The sequence below is a fragment of the Calidris pugnax genome, unplaced genomic scaffold (assembly GCF_001431845.1).
Source record: "Calidris pugnax isolate Ruff unplaced genomic scaffold, ASM143184v1 scaffold237, whole genome shotgun sequence".
In the NCBI taxonomy this organism is placed as follows: domain Eukaryota; kingdom Metazoa; phylum Chordata; class Aves; order Charadriiformes; family Scolopacidae; genus Calidris; species Calidris pugnax.
In genome coordinates this window covers 898,393-917,311 of record NW_015090985.1, presented here as the reverse complement: position 1 = coordinate 917,311, position 18,919 = coordinate 898,393, and the positions used below count along the sequence as shown (strand labels likewise).

Genomic DNA, 18,919 nt, shown 5'->3' with positions numbered 1-18,919 from the left:
GTTTTGTTGGTGTCACTGCTGAAGGATGTTGTCCCCTCCTGCCCTCCCCTTGTGTTAATGCAGCTGCTTGTGTGGTCAGGGGAAAAGGTTTTGTTGGTGTCACTGCTGAAGGATGCTGTCCCCTCCTGCCCTCTCCCTTGTGCTAATGCAGCTGCTTGTGTGGTCAGGGGACAAAACGGATTGGGGAACTGATTCAGTGAAAAAGCAATTTAAAGGAAAAGAGGGGGAAAAGATCCATTTCTGAGTAATTTTCAGTGTAAGATGGGTGTACCAGCATGGGTGGGTGAGCGCAGGAGATGGAGCGTGATAAGGATGGGGTAGGATCACTGCTTTGGGTGGCAGCGTTGGCTTTTGGCAGCTTCCAAGTTGTAGCTGTAGCCCGCGGGCTCAAAAAAATCACATTGCTAGTTTATGTCCTACTTTTCAACAGCTTCAGAGCTGCCATTGAAAATCTGCCCTGAGGCAAACTTCCATTTTGGTGTCAAATGGCAAAGTACACGTAGCTGTTCTCAGGGGTGTTGCACGGAAATGGTCCTCAAACTGAGCTGAGATAATTTGGATTTAGGCACCTGAAAAACAATCTGGGGTGATAGCAAGACCCCCGTGGTTCTTGTGACCAAACCCATGGCTGATGATATGGATTAAGCTGGAAGAAAACTTGTGTACAAGTGAAACCCAGCTTTTATTTCCAGTCCTATTTCTGAGTTTTCTAGGCGGTATTTCTTTCCTTAGTTGTATAATTGTGTTGTATTTTCTGAATCTTGAGGTGGTTTGAGAACATCCGGAGACTTCAAAGGACGTTGGCATCTTACACAGGCAGCTGTTTACTTTCTGGGAGAGTTTTCAGTGTTTTGGTGATTGGGACTGGGACAAACTGGAAATGTTCTGGAAATAGCGTGGAGCTTGTGGCAAAAAATGGATAGGATGGGTGGCAATTAGCCCTTCCTGCACTTAACGAACATCCTGGGGTAACAATGTGTGAGTGTATTGGCCATGGAGATGTTTGCACATGGGTGTGTGTGGTGGTAGCAGTAACTAAATTGTTCCTTAAGTCTTCAACCGTATTCTCATTTTATATTCTCATTTGGCTTTATAGAGCCTTTTTAAATCTCTCTGTCAAATCAAACTATTTCCCAGCCTGTGTTAGCTAATGTCATCTGTGCAGACAATACACCTTATCAGACACATGGATTTCCCCATTTGCTTATTCCAAACTCCAAACGTGGCATTCCCACGCCAGAATACCCACTGGGTCCAGCAGTTACTCCATTATTGATGATTTTTCTTTTCTTTCTCCAGAATCCAGCGACTATCACTCGGATACTGCTCAGCCATTTCAACTGGGATAAGGAGAAGCTGATGGAGAGGTAAGCAGCCACATTTTGCTTCAGACCTGCAAGAAATGCTTATTCCTGGATTAATATGAGAATGGATGAACACACAGTATGTGGCAGGAGGATCTCTAAATGCTCCCCTTTAGAGTTTACCAGCTAAGAGTGTCCCCTGTCTAAATTTATTAATAATAGCCTGTTAGACTTCAGAGAAGTTTGGAAGTGAGTTGTCCCTTGAAGGAAGGGGTGCCTTCCAGTTTGAACACATACAGGCACGGGATTTTCACAGGCTCTGGAAAAAGCAAGCAGGAACAGGTTCCTGTTATCTTCCAACTGATTTGGATGTAGTTGCTTTTGCGTGTCACTGTGGTATGTGTGCTCCTGACGTGTTTATTTGTTAGTCTTGCTGAGACTAAATTGTTCTTGACTGATAAAGGTCCTGGTACAGTGCATCTGCCTGCCTTGTCTGCTAGGGGTTTTTTTTTTTTTTAGCATGTGTGTAAATAATGAATTGAATTTTGCCTCTCCCTCATCCTCAGAGCAGAGCATTTTATGGTTACGTCTCATCTTTGATTCCCAGCTCTAGGGGAATGTTGCTGGTGAAGGTACTTATTAGAGTTTGTTGTTGTACAGTGGGAACCTGCCGTGGTGTAACCCCAGCCAGCAACTTGACCCACGCTCCCCCAGCCCCAGTGGGAGAGGGAGATGAGAGAGGAAAAAAGAAAAAAACCCTGAGACAAAGAGAGTTTAATAGAACAGTAATGGAAGAAAAAATAGTAATGATAATAATGGTAAAAGAATATACAAAATGAGTGGTGACATCTGTGGTATGGAATATTCTTCTGGCCAGGTTGTCACTGCCTGTGCTCCCTCTCAACTTCCATGGGAAGCAGAAAAAGCCTTTGATTTAATATAAGCATTACTTAGCAACAACTAAAACAATATGTATTATCAACATTACTCTCATACGAAATCCCAAACGCAGCAGCTGCTAGGAAAAAAATTAACTGTGTCCCAGCTGAAACCAGGACAAGGTCAAATCCAGCTCCAGTGGCTAATGCTCTTGCCATGTTTTTCAGTTTTTGGGTTTTTTTTTAGTGCCAGTGTTGCTGTTGAAGAGTGTGAGGGAGCTGGGGAACTCAGTTTGCTCGTAGAAGCTTGAAAAAGGGGGGAGAATCATTCAGGACCAGGCAGTACAGGGACTTACTGGTTGTTACGGACTTTGCTGGTCTTAACAGCTATTTGGGAGGCACCAGGGGGTGGGTTGGGGGTGAGGGCAGGAGGACTCTGTGTCCGGTGGGATTGTTTGGACTTCTCTCTTCCCTTTGGTCAGGGGGTGAGGAGATTGGATGCTTTGTAGCCCTAAAACCCTGTGCCTGTGGGGCTGAGCTGCTGTAGTTGGGTGCTTTTTCACACCAGGTACCAGCAGGGAAGAGCAACAGGTTCTCAGTCTGCTCGTAGATGGTTATGGCATTTAAATATTGCCCCTCTCTGGGGATAAGGGATTTAGGGCACCTTTAGCCCCCTCTGTGTAACACTTTCGGTTAGTGATGGCGCTCAGGTATCTCTTATGTTTTGTTTGGCCTAGATTTTTCTTTTTTCTGCAGTGATTATATATTTTTAAAGCTTTCTAGTCTTTGCTTTCTTTCCTGAGACTGACCTCTTTTAGTTAATGGTGGGAGTATGAAAGCTTTGTGTTACAAATATAGTCACATGGAGGCTATTTAACTCTGACTACAACTGCTAAAGCCTTCTGATTTTGTTCCCTCTCTAACCTGTCTCCCTTCACTTCTTTGTGTTTGAGTTCCTTGTGCTGGTTCTTTTGGTCAGGCTGGAGTTGACTCTTCTTGGCTAACTCCATCTCACTTTGAGATACCTCTACATGAGTGTACTGAAATGTCATCTGTTGTTCAGTAGGTTTTTTAGCTTGATTAAGGCTGCCATCAATTAAAAAAAAAAATTAAAAATAAAATTGGGCTGTGGATTTTTTTCAAAGGAAGGTGTCAGCTACTTCTATGTGAGGTATTATTGTTAAGGCTTTTACAGTTTCCAACCAAAACATTTTAAGTATGTGTAAATATTTACAAAGTCCACAGGTAAACATTTACTCTTGGTATGTATTCATTAAAATACTTATCTTAATTCTATAGGATTGCCCCTGTGAGTAATGCAGTCCTTGCTTGTGCAGGCTGGTCACAGCTTTGGTGCTGATGTCCTGTTACATAGAAAAACATAAACCAATCCCTTTGAAATAGGGATGGAGCTGGAAATGATGCCATGAGCCAGCTACGGGTCACATCTTTTGGCTAAAACAGACATTGTTCTTGTTCAGACAAACGCGAGAAGCTGATTAAGCCCAAATTCAGGCTTGGTTGGTCTTCCAAACCAGGGATCACTTTTGAGACTTGTCTGCCTTTGTGTGTGGCCAGCAAATCTTACTGCAGAAGTGACCTGAGAAGCACTGGGAAGATTCGTGGTGGCGTAGAGAGGCATGGTCTGATCAGGGAAAAAAAATACATTTAAAAACTACTTTTTTTTTTAACAGAGGAAAACCCAAACACCAAGGAAAAGCACTCACACACACTGTTCTTTCATACCAGTTGAATCCATGTTCTGCAACAGTGTTAGAGACCTACATATATATTTTTTTTTTTTTCCTGGGGGACTTTAGATGGTGGAACTGGTATAAACGTGGCCTCTTTTACTCCCAGTAACCATTAGGAAGACTTCCCAGGAAATGGCCTGCAGTCTGGGTGGGTTTAATGCTTGCTAAGGTGTAATGTTTGGGTGCAATTTTCGGTGCTTGATTTCACACCCAGTCAGAGCTTGAACCCGGTTGCTTCATGGTGTGTATTTACAGAACCTGCCCAGGGTCTGGTTTACCTTAGTTCAGCGTGAGTCAGCACGACCTGCCAACCACCAAACCTGGCCTGTAGGAAAGCAGATAAACCAAGTGGCTTCTTTTTTTTGATAAGCAGTGAGGTCTGAGCTTGTGAGATGAAAATTTCCATGTTTTAAAACATGAAAACCTCTTCGTTGCTTTTTTTTTTTTTCCCCTTCATTGTTAGGTGTATTTTTAATAAGCAGGTTGTTATTGTCTGTGCCAGCTTTGTCATGGAATAATTGCATGGCGTAAGAGGGCAGATGTGTTGCAGGTATTTATTCCACTTAGAATGAAGTAATAGCCATGGTTGAAAAACTGCCCTGTCCCACTGGTGGAGAACTAATTCTTTGACTGTGTCCAAAAGCAAAATTGGTGTTTTGGGGTGGATTTATTTGTGGGATGGAAGGGGGTACTGGAGGAAGTACTTGAGTTCAGGCTTCTGGTATGCTGCGTGTGTTTTGGGGAATAAAGATGTTAAATACTATGTTTTCCTCTGTCTCACAAACTTGGTTAATAGAGACAGGAGACCAGCAGGTGTAGATTGACCAGGTAACCTCAGAAGTAAGTGAAGGGAGGGCTTTATTTAGCTTGTAACTTGATTAACGTCCAGTTTTCCTAGGGCTGATAGCGTCCATCCCTCCTGAGGGCATGAACATCCCCGTGATGAAGAGATTAAGATGCAGCTCTCCTGCTTCATGTGCCTTCCCCTGGTCATTTCCTCACACAAGAAGGACATGGAGCTGTTGGAGCGGGGCCAGAGGAGATGCTCTGAGGGCTGGAGCCCCTCTACTGGGAGGACAGGCTGAGAGAGTTGGGGGGTTCAGCCTGGAGAAGAGAAGGCTCCGGGGAGACCTTGGAGTCCCTTCCGGTCCCTCAAGGGGCTCCAGGAGAGATGGGGAGGGACTCTGGATCAGGGAGGGGAGCCATAGGACAAGGGGCAATGGTTTTGAACTGAAAGAAGGGAGATTTAGAATAGATACTAGGAAGAACTTCTTTGGTGTGAGGGTGGTGAGAGCCTGGCCCAGGTTGCCCAGAGAAGCTGTGGCTGCCCCATCCCTGGAGGGGTTCAAGGCCAGGTTGGAGGAGGCTTGGAGCAACCTGGTCTGGTGGGAGGTGTCCCTGCCCAGGGTCTTTAAGGTCCCTTCCAACCCAAACCGTTCTATGATTATTTTTTTTTAAGAAGAAAACTCAGCATGTAACATATTGCTGTCTGTTGTAGGTGCTTATCTTGGTGGCCTCATGGCTGTGTTGCCTCTGAGCAGAGGACGGATGCCAGGGTGGCCCCAGTGGTTTGGCTGCTAGCCCAGATTGCCTCTTCCCCTTGCATTCAGGGTCTGGTTCCTCTCTGTGGGTACCTGGCTGTCTGCTTTCCTTTGGACAAATAAGTGTTTAACACTGTTCAGCAGAGGCTGAACGGGTGAAAAATTGTGTATGGCAGGCTTTTGGGGATGAAGATATCTTCTACTGCGAGAATACTGATCCTCTGACACCCACAAATGCCCTTTCACTAAAGTAAATATCCTGAAGTGTTTACTAGAAGCTTTTTCTTCTGCAAAAAGGCTTTTTATCTTTGATACTTCCTTGGCACAGGATTTGATTATGTCTAGAAAATTGTGATTAGGCAGTTACCAACAGCAGGAGGAAATTTTGAGGTAATAAAGAAGCTGACAGCTTGATCCCTCTGCCAGAAAACACCTGATACTGTTACGGACTTGGCGTTGGTAAGCAGTGAAGAAATTATGGAAGAACTTGAAAATAATTCACTGGTGTGTCTGTTCATTTAAGGTAGCAGAGAAAACAACTTTGTGATGAAGAGAATGAATTTGAAAAACTAATAGAACCAGCTGTTGGTGAACTGCATTGAGCAAAGAGTCCAGTGCTGAATAGACCATAATGTTTCTGGAGTGTCAGAAGTGCTGAGCTACTGAATATCTGCATTGCAAAGGGAGAAGAGGATGAAGGGTTTAAAAGGCTGATAAAGGTGCTGTGCTCCTCCCGAAGATGAGAGTAAGGACCAAGCAACCAAGAGGCCACCCTTCAGCAGTGTGAAGTGGAGGGATGGCTTGAGGAAAAATCAAAACCCCTGGAGTTGTGAAGGGAGCAAGGAGGGAATGAAAGGGTTTTTCTCCCACATTTCACAGCAGAGATGGTGGCGTGCAGCTCTGTGATCTAAAATGTGTAGCATACGTTGGGTTCAGCTGTTAGTGGTGTGTGTGGAGATCCTTTGCCCAAAAATGAAGCACCAGACTAGATGGAACCTGTTAACGATTCCCTTGTTGGGTACTTTTGGTGTGAATGTTGGCATAAATCTGTTTGGAGACATTTGGTTCAGAGGAGGATCCAGATGTCATACAGGGGGGAAAACCCAGACAGCTGGGAGGATCCTAGCAATGAACGTGGTACAAAGTGTCACAAGAGGTCCCATCAACAGAGAGCTGGAAAAGGAGCTCTGGAGAGAGGTAGACATCATTTGGGATGCATTGGATCCACAGAAGAAATGTAGGTGAGAGTGTATGAAATCATAGTGAGATCTTAACCAGGATTGCATTTGTTTTGGCCTCTGTGGGTTCAAGAAGGATGGGTAGAAATGGAAACCAGTGATTGAGAAGGTTTGATGGGACAAGGAAGTGGAGAAGTATCATGTGAGAAGCTTCTCTGCTGTGTTGGGAAATGTGCTGTGGCTGCTGCCGTTGAATCCTGAACAAGGATTCAAATTTGAACAAGGGAAGGAGATCTGCAGCTGTGCTGGTGCTTGAACAAGTGGAAAAAAGGTGTGGTAACAGGAATTGGAGTCATTCGTAACCAGTGAAGGAACTGGAACAGCCTTTTGACTGGGCCCTTGGTGTGTTTGCCCAAGGAGCGGTGGAGCGGTTAGAGAGGTGTTGGACTTTATTCTGCGGTTGGTGTTTTCAGGGAGATCCAGGTTTTCTTCTGCGTTTTCTAGGCTTCTTATTTTCTTACTGCCCAGTGACAGCATGATTTTGAGTCTGAGACACATGGAAATTATGGAAATGACTGGCTCAGCCCAGGTGGGCACAGCAAAGAAAGCAAGTGCGTTAAAATAATGCAGCGTGGGGAAGGAGGAATGCTCTGTACCCTGTGTCTCCTCAACACTGGTGAGGTTTCCAAGTGGCAATCCCAAAGAGTAGAGTGAACACTGTAAGAATTAAGAGTGTGGTTGTTAAAAAGGCAAAATGTAGCCTTTTTTCTTGGATTTATCCTTTCTCCCTCCTCTGCGTGGCCCTGGCTGAGCCTCTTAGCTGCCTTGTTTGATTTTCCTGTGTAAGTGTTGGAGAGACCAGGCACTTCTGAGGTGGAAACCAGTTAAAATGAGCTGTGACTGGTGTACCAAAAGGTTAGCACCTGCGTGCTTTGCAGTGTATTGGTGCTTTGGAAACATTTCAATTGGTTAAGGACTCCATTCTATGCTTTTTACTTAAGTTACTCTTATCATTAGCCTTTTAGTCCCAGGAAACACACGATGTCAAATCACTCACTTTCAATCTGTTGTTGGGAAACCACTGAGAGCCTGGGAAAGAAATGGTTGTTCTGAATTAGTTACCTGCTGGTCTTCAGAGAGGATGGGTCATTCCAGGTGAAAAGCAGTTGCTGGTGACTTTCTGTCCATGTTTCTTGGTGTAGGGAAGGAGGTGTCGTCGCTCGGAGTAGCTTTTGCAGGAATTTGGTTAAAACAGAACTGTCTGGTGCCAAGTGGCGAAGTCAAGTTCCTGATGTGGATACGCACCCTTAAAACCAGCCCACCATTACAAATATCTCAGGTATTCCCATTGGCATTTAGCTGACCACGAAATGCCAGCATTCGAGTTGCATCATGGCATTTGTCTCCAAAACTGTTTTCTTTGCAAACGTCACACCCAACTGTTTATCTGCTCCTTTCAAACAGAGGAGGGTGTCCTACACTCATCGTGCTGTGTGTAAGAACAATTTGAAGGCTGGGAACCTTTTGTGGAGTTAATATTTATTCATGAGTCTTTAATACTGCCTATAACGGGACTGCACTAAAATATTCTAGATAGAAGTAATCCTGAAGGCAAATAAAAGAAGTCGGTTGAGTTAAATCCCTGAGCAAACAGTGGCAAAGCCTTGGGTGTACTGCAGTGCCAGAATGCACCACCACCTTTAAAACTCAGTTTCTTGAAAATTAAGATCTAAACTATGTGAACTGCATCAAGAAAGATAGGAACCGTATGAAATTAACCCTTTTTAACTCAACGTCAAGTCTTGTTGGTAGGTTGTGCTGTCAGCTGCTGTGGATTTGGGACTTTTTGAGACACTTCAGTAACTTTGAGGGACACTCAGTAACTTCTTTCCCCAGCAGAAAGTCTTGGTTCTTCTCTATCTGTTGTGAGCAGCCACTTCTTTTTTTTTTTTTTCGTCTGTTTTTTGATGAGCTTAAGTATGTGCCTTGTAAAGACTCTTTAACTTCAACCTTGCCTGTTTTTAGCTACAGGGACTGTTGCCTGGTTGTCTGCTGCGAGTAAATTTGCTGGTCTAAATGTGACTGCACGATGGTCAAATGTGTTTTGTTTTTCTTTTTCCCCTAGGAAAAAGTAGGTGCTACCTCATTTGAATTGAACCTGCTGGTGGTGGTGGGGTTGGCTGGTTTCCTGGCGTTGAATGGGGGATGTCCATGTGGGTTATTAGATTTGATTAGTTCTTTGCAGCTGATGCAGGCTGGAGAAAGATACTTGGTGTCTTGATACTGGGAGGAGGCTGACCTCCTGGTTCTTTCAAATCTTGTCCTCCTTACCAAGTTGAGCTTTTGGTAAGACTGTAAACCAAAATGGTATTTTTTTTCCTTAAGGGAATAGGAAATAAAGTGGTAATTTATCTCCCCCCAACCAATTTTGCATCCTCACTTCCACGAGCTATCTAATCTTCAGAAGCGTCGTAAACCTGGAATTGTATTTTCTTAGGAGGTTGTTAAAAGACCTCAGGTTAATTGGAGGCAAAATGTACTCAAATGGCCAGGATTTTGGCCCAAGAGATGGACTCTGCAGTAGCTCTATTGGGATGTGGGCAAGCTCTTCAGTGTGAAATTGAAGACTGGTCAAACTGGAGATGAGAGTCCTGATCTGCTGAATCACTGTGCATGACTGATTGCAGCTTCCTGCCTCCTTTATAATGCTTTAGTGATTAGAATATTAGGGAAAAATGGAAGGCTTCAGCAGAAAAGGGGATTGTACCTTGGGGCATGGGACCTATGCTTTAGGAAGGTGTCCTGATGTCTGGCCTGTGAAGTAGGATGTTCTTGCCTCAGTTTCCTGCCCTGGAGCTCTAATGCAAAGGAATCACTGGGGTTTACTTGGAATACTGGTGATTATTTGGAGTGCAGCTGAAGAATGGAAGGTACCTGATTTTTCAGGAGTGTGCAATTCAAGCCCAAATCTCTGGAATGACATAGCTGCCCAGTATTCACCTCTGTGCTCAGGGCCAGGTTGTGTCTTGTTGGTGAAGAGTTTGTTCTGCGTAGTGGGTGTGTGAGCTTTTTGAAGTATTAAACCCAACTTTGTACATTTCACTCCCAAACAGAATTTGAAAAATTACTTCCAGGGAAGGCAGTTAAATGTTCATTCTCTTGTGTGTCTGATGCAGGTACTTCGATGGCAACTTGGAGAAGCTTTTTGCAGAGTGTCACGTAATTAATCCAAGTAAAAAGTCTCGGACGCGCCAGATGAACACAAGATCATCAGCCCAGGATATGCCTTGTCAGATCTGTTACCTGAACTACTCAAACTCGGTGAGTACGGGGCAGCCAAGGCAGTGCCTGACCACTAAATGCCCCAACTTGGCTACCTGAAACTGAACATTTTGGGCAGAAGCCTGTAAGGATGTGTCCCAACAGCCTTTGAAATGAAACTGAGATTTGCCTTGTTTCATTGAATCTTCTCATCTGTCGTAGATGTGTAAAAAACAAAACAAAACAACCCCAAAAAACAAAGAAAACAAAAACTGCACTCAAGATCTTTTCTTAATGCAATAAACCTTATGTCCTGTGTGCTGCAGCTGATCCGCGGTGGGGGACCACAGAAGGCTGTAGTGCTTCATGCTTTCTCTTTAATTCTTACTGTGTGGTTTGACAAACTTTTGTTTGAAAAAAAAAAAAACAACGAAAACAGTTTTGCATTTCATGTGTAATCATGATCCTTTCTTGCAAAACCCTTTGAGGATGCTGGGGTCTGGGCCACAGTGTGGTAAAGTGCTCCAGAAAATATCAAACAGTAGATCAAGTGATTTTTTTTTTTATTTTACAAAGGTCGGATACCAGTTGAGACACACAAAAGAGAAAATATGTGGAAAGCATGATGGGCAAAGGGGTTTACTTAAATAGAAAGAGAGGAAGCAGCTTGTACAGGTAGTGAATGATGATCAGGGGAGGTTCAGATTGGATGGTAGGAAGTTTTTACAAAGAAAGGTATTAAGGCTTGGAATGGGCTGCTCAGGGAAGGGGTTGAGGCACCATCCCTGGAGGTATTTAGAAGTTGGGCAGACACAGACATGGTTTAGTGATGGGTTTTGTCAGAGTTACGTTGATGGTTGGACTGGATGATCTTCAAGATCCCTTCCAATCCAGACAATTCTATGATGCAAAACAGACAAGCTGGAATAAAAGTAAATAGAACTAGGAGTAAAATGAAGTTCAGAGAAGACAGCCCACGTGGATATCTTTGAATCTTTATCATGTTTGTCCAATACCACCTTAATTGGAGAAAATGAGGGTAGAAGTGCTTGCTGGGGCTCCAAATGAATCTTCTGGTTTGTGGTAAGATTGATGATGGTGGTGCTTTTTTTTCCATTTTGTAGCTATTCACAAATAACTAAACTTTCTGATACACTAATTGGAGGTCCAGGCTTCTGCTTTTCTAGGCGAGCAACTTGCTGTGACTTTCCAGGGGCAGGAGATAATGATGGGAGATGATGGAAGAAAAGGAGATTAGAGGAAAAGCTCAAACTTGAGAGTCCATGTGTGGCTTTGCCAAGAGGCAGGATGCTGACAGACGTGAGGAATTCTTCCTTTTACTGAAACTTACTGTTCCTGGGGGGGCTTTCCTGACCCTCCAAAACACCGGAACATCTGCCTGACCTTTAAAGAGCAGAGCAGCCCTTCCGTAGGTGCTTTTATGAGCTTGCTTTTCAGCAAGAATGGAAATAATTCTTGAGCTTTGGGGTTGATGAGCAGCCGTGGATAACGTGCCCTCGCTGCTGTGGGCTGACTGAGAGCCTTGTCCTCACCCTGGGGTGGGCAGAGTGGAGCAAAGCCTGGTTTCAGGCAGCTGAGATTCCCCACGTTAAAATCACTGTTGCTCTTGAGCCAGGAGCCACTTCATGCATCTCCTTTGAAGGCCTGTGTGCACTGCCTGCCTTTTTAGAGAATGGCTGCAAAGGAGGATGGGTGCTTGCTTTGTGTGAAGGAGTGCCTTGAAAGAGGAAAAACAAAGTTGAGAGATGCACTCTACCTTGTGCTAAAATCTGAGAGCAGAGCAGCCCTTCCGTAGGTGCTTTTCAGTAAGAATGGAAATAGTTCTTGAGCTTTGGGGTTGATGAGCAGCCGTGGATAACGTGCCCTCGCTGCTGTGGGCTGACTGAGAGCCTTGTCCTCACCCTGGGGTGGGCAGAGTGGAGCAAAGCCTGGTTTCAGGCAGCTGAGATTCCCCACGTTAAAATCACTGTTGCTCTTGAGCCAGGAGCCACTTCATGCATCTCCTTTGAAGCCCTGTGTGCACTGCCTGCCTTTTTAGAGAATGGCTGCAAAGGAGGATGGGTGCTTGCTTTGTGTGAAGGAGTGCCTTGAAAGAGGAAAAACAAAGTTGAGAGATGCACTCTACCTTGTGCTAAAATCTGATTATTTAATCGCTGCAGACTTTCCACTTAAGGTAGTAAGGAAATAATTTTGATTTTTTGGGGCTATGCAATGTTTTTAATGAAAATAGGAGAGGAGAAATCTTTAGCACCTTGAAATCCATCTCCAGAAAAGATCCTCTTGGAAGCTTCACATTTAGATGTTGTGTCCTTAATATATTACTCTCCCCATTATAAGGTAGTTGCCATGCTGGGTGGGAACAATATGCCCAGTGCTCACAACTGGGACCCCATTCCTCTGGCTGGGGGTACAGGTGCTGCCCAAGAAACAGCTCTCTGCCTCTGGGGAGAACAGCACAAAGCACACTAACACTTCGTGGGTTTGTGGCTTGAATAGCACAGTAAAAATAGTAGTGGCCCAGTTATTAGAAGAGAAATGTCTTTGCTGGTTGTTGGAAGTGAGCAGAGGTGTCGCTCCGTTGTTAGTTTTGATTTCAGCCAAGAGGCAACAGAGGGGAAACCTCTCTGGTTTTTTGCCATACGTAAAAGCTGGAGTGTATTTATCATTTATAATCATATTTATGATTCCTTCTTCAAAAGGCTGTAGTGCCTCTGTGTCTAAGGTGACCGTAAGCCATCTGGCTTGAAATCTGTTTTTTAAGCCATTTTCGTTGATGTGAATTATAAATTCTAGGATAAGTTCTGTTCAATACCTAACCTAAAATCCCAACTTTTAAATCCTCTTGCAATGGTCAGCTTTTTTTTTTTCTTTCCCTCAGAAAAAGCTGATTTTTTTTTTTTCTCAGCGCCCCTTTCAGCCTCCAGAAAGCTGGGAGTTCAGAGTAGCACCTGTGTAGAGAATTTGTGTTGTACAAATACTACTGAAATGCAAGAGTCTTAAATAATTCATCCTCTGGTGGGGTCATTGCAGGTGGTATTTGTTTGCCTTTTAAAGCACGTAGAAGGGAAATATGAAGTCTTTATAGCTCTTCGGCCATCTCCAAAGAAGTGTGACTTGAGGTTTTGGGAAGAACCTGCAAAATTAGATGTTGATGTTCTCAAGGCAGCCTGGCACCATCATGGTTTGAAAACTTAAATATTTTGGTCCCTATGAACCAGTGTCAAGTCCCAGTCATTATTTCAGGCAAAATCCTTCTTGGTGAAGATGGGAACTAAGAGGGTCATGGCTTTTCTTACCTTCTCTCACCCTTTGGGACCCGTTTGAGAGCAGGATTGCCAGGATGAGGGTGTTTAGGGAACACTGTGCCCTTGTCCAAACGGTGTGCTTGTTCTAAGGACACCCAGCTGACAGTCTGTCAGTGCTGTCATCTGGGTGACCTTAGGGACACACACCTTGGGGCAGCTGATCCCTCCTTTGAGTTTGATGCTACCAGGAGAGCAGGGACAGGTATCGAATGGCGGGACGTTGCTGCTGGCACTTGGCCTCACTGGAAAAGTAGGTGATGAGCATGGCCAGGGTGAAAGTAGAGCTGTTCCCTCTGATAACCTGCTGCCTCAGAACTCGGTTACCCTTTACACTTGATGGTTTTTATGTTGGCCTTTTTGCTCGCTCCCTTGACATCTGCTGTCAGCTTAGCCAAAAATAATTGGGAACTCCCTCAAAGTAAAGAAATGAGTTGAAAGATGCTCTGAATTCTTTGCAGCCCAGGAGGAAGCAGGGTGGCTGCCTTTTATCTGGGCATTTAGCAAATCTTTTCACTGAAAGGAGTCCTAAATGAAGATACGTGCTTACCCGTGTTCCATAGTGCTCCCCGTGTGTGCTTGTGGCAGGAGTATTAAGGTTCATTAAGGGATGTGATGGGGAGATAAGCATGGACATGGGGAACATGTGGAAAAGCCATAATAATAGGAAAAATCAGTGCTGCCTTTGGCTTCCTAAAAGTTACAGATGTTGGGGCTTTTCTACCACAACGTTCATTTCTAGGGAGTGTGAATGGCCACAGCACCGTCTGTGGAGCATCAGGCACCTTGTTACCAGGGTCAGTAATGGTTCAGAAACTGGAACAGTTTGGGCAATGTGGTGGCCTTTTGAGTCTCTAATTTTGGTAGAACTTTGTTTTCTTAAAAGGGACTCTTCTCCTTTTCTTAATTAACAGCATCCTGCTGCTGTTTGGGGCTGTTCCACAGAGGAGAACCAGGTTTCTTCCAGAGTTTCATGCGAGTTGATGGTATCTCAGGGTGGAGCTCTTGTTTTAGCTTCCTGGCTGAGAAAATAAGATGGTTTGAAAAGCCAAGCCATCAAACAGTAACCTGCATAGTGGTATGAGTGAAGGGTTTTAAATACAGTTTGTCCTTGCTCCTGGCTCTGGGAGTAGAATAACTTCAGGATGACCTGAGAAAAGTAACTTAATTTCAGTCTTTCCTCAGCAGTGTTTGCTACTCCACCCCTTGTGTAACCATTCAGTCCCAGATGGTATCTTGAAACACCCGGTGTAGATGATGCAGAGGCAGATGAAGCTGTCCTCCTTGCTGTCTGCAGCAGCTACTCATTACTGAATTGTATGGAGTAATTTACACCTGCCAATTAAGGATCTTTAGCGTCTTCATCTGATGAACATCCAGGTTTCAGAGGGAACTGAAGCGAGTTGGTGAACTTTGTGCATGCGCAATGCGGGGAGCAGGCCAAGAGGAAAAATAGGAGGGAAGAAGACTCTGTATCGTGTTCTGCCTGTGGCCTGTTTGGTGGCTTTGCCTTTGTTTTCCTCGTTTAAAAGAATAAAACCGGGGAGAGCCGCGCTCCTTTTTTTTTTTCTTTCCCTCAGAAAAAGCTGATTTTTTTTTTTTCTCAGCGCCCCTTTCAGCCTCCAGAAAGCTGGGAGTTCAGAGTAGCACCTGTGTAGAGAATTTGTGTTGTACAAATACTACTGAAATGCAAGAGTCTTAAATAATTCATCCTCTGGTGGGGTCATTGCAGGTGGTATTTGTTTGCCTTTTAAAGCACGTAGAAGGGAAATATGAAGTCTTTATAGCTCTTCGGCCATCTCCAAAGAAGTGTGACTTGAGGTTTTGGGAAGAACCTGCAAAATTAGATGTTGATGTTCTCAAGGCAGCCTGGCACCATCATGGTTTGAAAACTTAAATATTTTGGTCCCTATGAACCAGTGTCAAGTCCCAGTCATTATTTCAGGCAAAATCCTTCTTGGTGAAGATGGGAACTAAGAGGGTCATGGCTTTTCTTACCTTCTCTCACCCTTTGGGACCCGTTTGAGAGCAGGATTGCCAGGATGAGGGTGTTTAGGGAACACTGTGCCCTTGTCCAAACGGTGTGCTTGTTCTAAGGACACCCAGCTGACAGTCTGTCAGTGCTGTCATCTGGGTGACCTTAGGGACACACACCTTGGGGCAGCTGATCCCTCCTTTGAGTTTGATGCTACCAGGAGAGCAGGGACAGGTATCGAATGGCGGGACGTTGCTGCTGGCACTTGGCCTCACTGGAAAAGTAGGTGATGAGCATGGCCAGGGTGAAAGTAGAGCTGTTCCCTCTGATAACCTGCTGCCTCAGAACTCGGTTACCCTTTACACTTGATGGTTTTTATGTTGGCCTTTTTGCTCGCTCCCTTGACATCTGCTGTCAGCTTAGCCAAAAATAATTGGGAACTCCCTCAAAGTAAAGAAATGAGTTGAAAGATGCTCTGAATTCTTTGCAGCCCAGGAGGAAGCAGGGTGGCTGCCTTTTATCTGGGCATTTAGCAAATCTTTTCACTGAAAGGAGTCCTAAATGAAGATACGTGCTTACCCGTGTTCCATAGTGCTCCCCGTGTGTGCTTGTGGCAGGAGTATTAAGGTTCATTAAGGGATGTGATGGGGAGATAAGCATGGACATGGGGAACATGTGGAAAAGCCATAATAATAGGAAAAATCAGTGCTGCCTTTGGCTTCCTAAAAGTTACAGATGTTGGGGCTTTTCTACCACAACGTTCATTTCTAGGGAGTGTGAATGGCCACAGCACCGTCTGTGGAGCATCAGGCACCTTGTTACCAGGGTCAGTAATGGTTCAGAAACTGGAACAGTTTGGGCAATGTGGTGGCCTTTTGAGTCTCTAATTTTGGTAGAACTTTGTTTTCTTAAAAGGGACTCTTCTCCTTTTCTTAATTAACAGCATCCTGCTGCTGTTTGGGGCTGTTCCACAGAGGAGAACCAGGTTTCTTCCAGAGTTTCATGCGAGTTGATGGTATCTCAGGGTGGAGCTCTTGTTTTATCTTCCTGGCTGAGAAAATAAGATGGTTTGAAAAGCCAAGCCATCAAACAGTAACCTGCATAGTGGTATGAGTGAAGGGTTTTAAATACAGTTTGTCCTTGCTCCTGGCTCTGGGAGTAGAATAACTTCAGGATGACCTGAGAAAAGTAACTTAATTTCAGTCTTTCCTCAGCAGTGTTTGCTACTCCACCCCTTGTGTAACCATTCAGTCCCAGATGGTATCTTGAAACACCCGGTGTAGATGATGCAGAGGCAGATGAAGCTGTCCTCCTTGCTGTCTGCAGCAGCTACTCATTACTGAATTGTATGGAGTAATTTACACCTGCCAATTAAGGATCTTTAGCGTCTTCATCTGATGAACATCCAGGTTTCAGAGGGAACTGAAGCGAGTTGGTGAACTTTGTGCATGCGCAATGCGGGGAGCAGGCCAAGAGGAAAAATAGGAGGGAAGAAGACTCTGTATCGTGTTCTGCCTGTGGCCTGTTTGGTGGCTTTGCCTTTGTTTTCCTCGTTTAAAAGAATAAAACCGGGGAGAGCCGCGCTCTGCTCTATGTATACTCCAAAAAGAAGGATGGGTTTAAGCGGGCAGGCAGGATGGAAATGTCAGCCACACCTTTCCTCACTGCTGGGGATTAAAGTCTGGCTTTGAAAGCGTGACTAAAGCTGTATTGGCAACGTTCTGTAGCTGTGATAATGCAAAATAAATAGTAGCGTCTCCAATTTGGTGCGGGGGATGAGAGAAACTCCGCAGAACCCAGACGGGTGAAACGATCGAGTGAATCCACGCGCTGAAATAATGGGATGTCTTGTGTTCTTTGTCGTTGCAGTACTTTACTGGCCTAGAGTGTGGACACAAGTTCTGTATGCAGTGCTGGAGTGAATATTTAACTACCAAAATAATGGAGGAAGGCATGGGACAGGTAAAATGTCAAGTCACCTCCCTCACGACTTACCTCTGGAAATCCGGTGTGTTGGAGAGGAGGGGGAAGGGCAGGGGAGAATTCTTTCCCATTAAAATTTAAAAAAAACCCCAAAGAACAACAAAAAAACCACAACCCAAGCCCCAAAGCTTTGGGGGCTGCAGCCTGTCACGGGTGAAGCTGAAGGAACCATGTGGAGTTACTGTGTCCTCGCTCTGGGTGGGAGGAATCGCGCTCTGCACGGAGGCGCATCTGGGACGTGATGATAGACACTATGTACTGGGTTTGCCGTGGATTGTAGTGCAGTCTGTTGCCTTGCAGTTTTTTGTAATGCAAAAATAGGATAAACCCTGTTCCTTTTTGTGTTGGTTTTTTTTTTTCAGACCATTTCATGCCCTGCTCATGGCTGTGATATCTTAGTTGATGACAATACAGTTATGTAAGTACAATGAGTTGCTACCTCTTGGCTTTCCTCTCTTTTTCCATTTTGTCACTCGTGTGCTATTCAAATGTTCTGGCTTATAAAAAAAAACTGCATAAAAGCTTTAAGGCAGCAGAGGGGTTGGTTTTGAACTGTTTATTTTGATACTGGTATGTCTCTTAACTTCTTGTTTAGGTCTGAAAAACCCGTGGCACAGTACTTGGAGGAAAAACTTGACCGATTTGGCCAGTGTGACAGCAGAATAAATACCAGGCAGTCTCTCCAAACCTTCCGGTGCATTTAGTTTCCTTTGATTTACAGAGGAATTTAGGACTTCCTCCCTAGGTCAACCCACCGGTTCACCAAGTCCTATAGCTGTAGTTAATACGTGAGTCAGAAGGCAGAAGTCCTCTGTAGGGTGTGTTTTATGCCCTCTGATAGAAAGCAGTTGACCCTCAAACACAAGATTTGATTAAGCTGGTGTGTCAGCCTGTGTCACTTTGCTTATTAAGTTCTCCAGCTGTAGGATGATGGCTCGTTACGTGGTGGAGCAGTGAATTCCAGGAGCTTCCTCCTCTTTTATATTGGATGATGTTATTGCATGAGTAACATCCTTCATAATTCTGAACCTTGATTAAGTTCATTTTAATTCTTCATGCTAAAAAGCGTCTAAATAGAAGCTTATTCTGTTACCTTATTCCTTCCTTCCTGAAGTCTGACTCACTCATTGATATTAATTTGCTGGTTTTTCTATCAGTTGCTTTCAGACTGGTGATTTCCCATAGCCCTCTGCATTAATTAGTCACGGAGTGTAGGCTGGGGAGAAGTGGAAGTAGCCAAAATGTTCTCGTGCGCTGTTGAGGGGTTCAGCGGGTGGAAACTGAGCTGAAGTTCACACAGTGTCTTGAGTGACTTGACTGAGATTTTTGTTTACTGGAGCCTAAACTCAACTTGTGGTGTCGCAGACTCTCAGCAGGACATTTCTGGAGTGTTTCCTTGATTGCAACAGTTGCAATAAGTTGTTCAAACAGCGCCTGTGAAGTGGAGGAGCTGGAATGGTTTGGAGGCCGTGCTGGAAGCAGAGGGAAGGGAAGGATGGAAGAAGAGAGCGGCGCCGGCTCTTGTTGCTATGGCTTCTGTTGCTATTGCTTGATGTTAGTAGTAGGTCTGACTGTCCTTATGTTTCACTTCGTGGGCTTTTACAGCACAGAAGACCATCACACTGGGGTGAATCTGTGCAGTCTTCAGTTCACACCGTGTGCTGTGGGATTCCTCCCAACCTGGAAATGGCAGAGACACCTGGGGCCTACAATAGCGAAATG

General features: G+C 44.6%; 1 protein-coding gene across 1 annotated transcript in view; it reads left to right on the top strand.

Moving 5' to 3' along the window:
• Window positions 1–18,919, top strand: part of ARIH1 (ariadne RBR E3 ubiquitin protein ligase 1) — a 66,819-nt gene that overhangs the window by 25,129 nt on the left and 22,771 nt on the right. Inside the window, exons 3-6 of the mRNA XM_014953843.1 lie at window positions 1,300–1,367; window positions 9,832–9,976; window positions 17,084–17,176; window positions 17,560–17,615. Of these exons, the coding sequence (XP_014809329.1) occupies window positions 1,300–1,367; window positions 9,832–9,976; window positions 17,084–17,176; window positions 17,560–17,615 (362 nt within the window). The remainder of the gene's footprint in view (window positions 1–1,299; window positions 1,368–9,831; window positions 9,977–17,083; window positions 17,177–17,559; window positions 17,616–18,919) is intronic.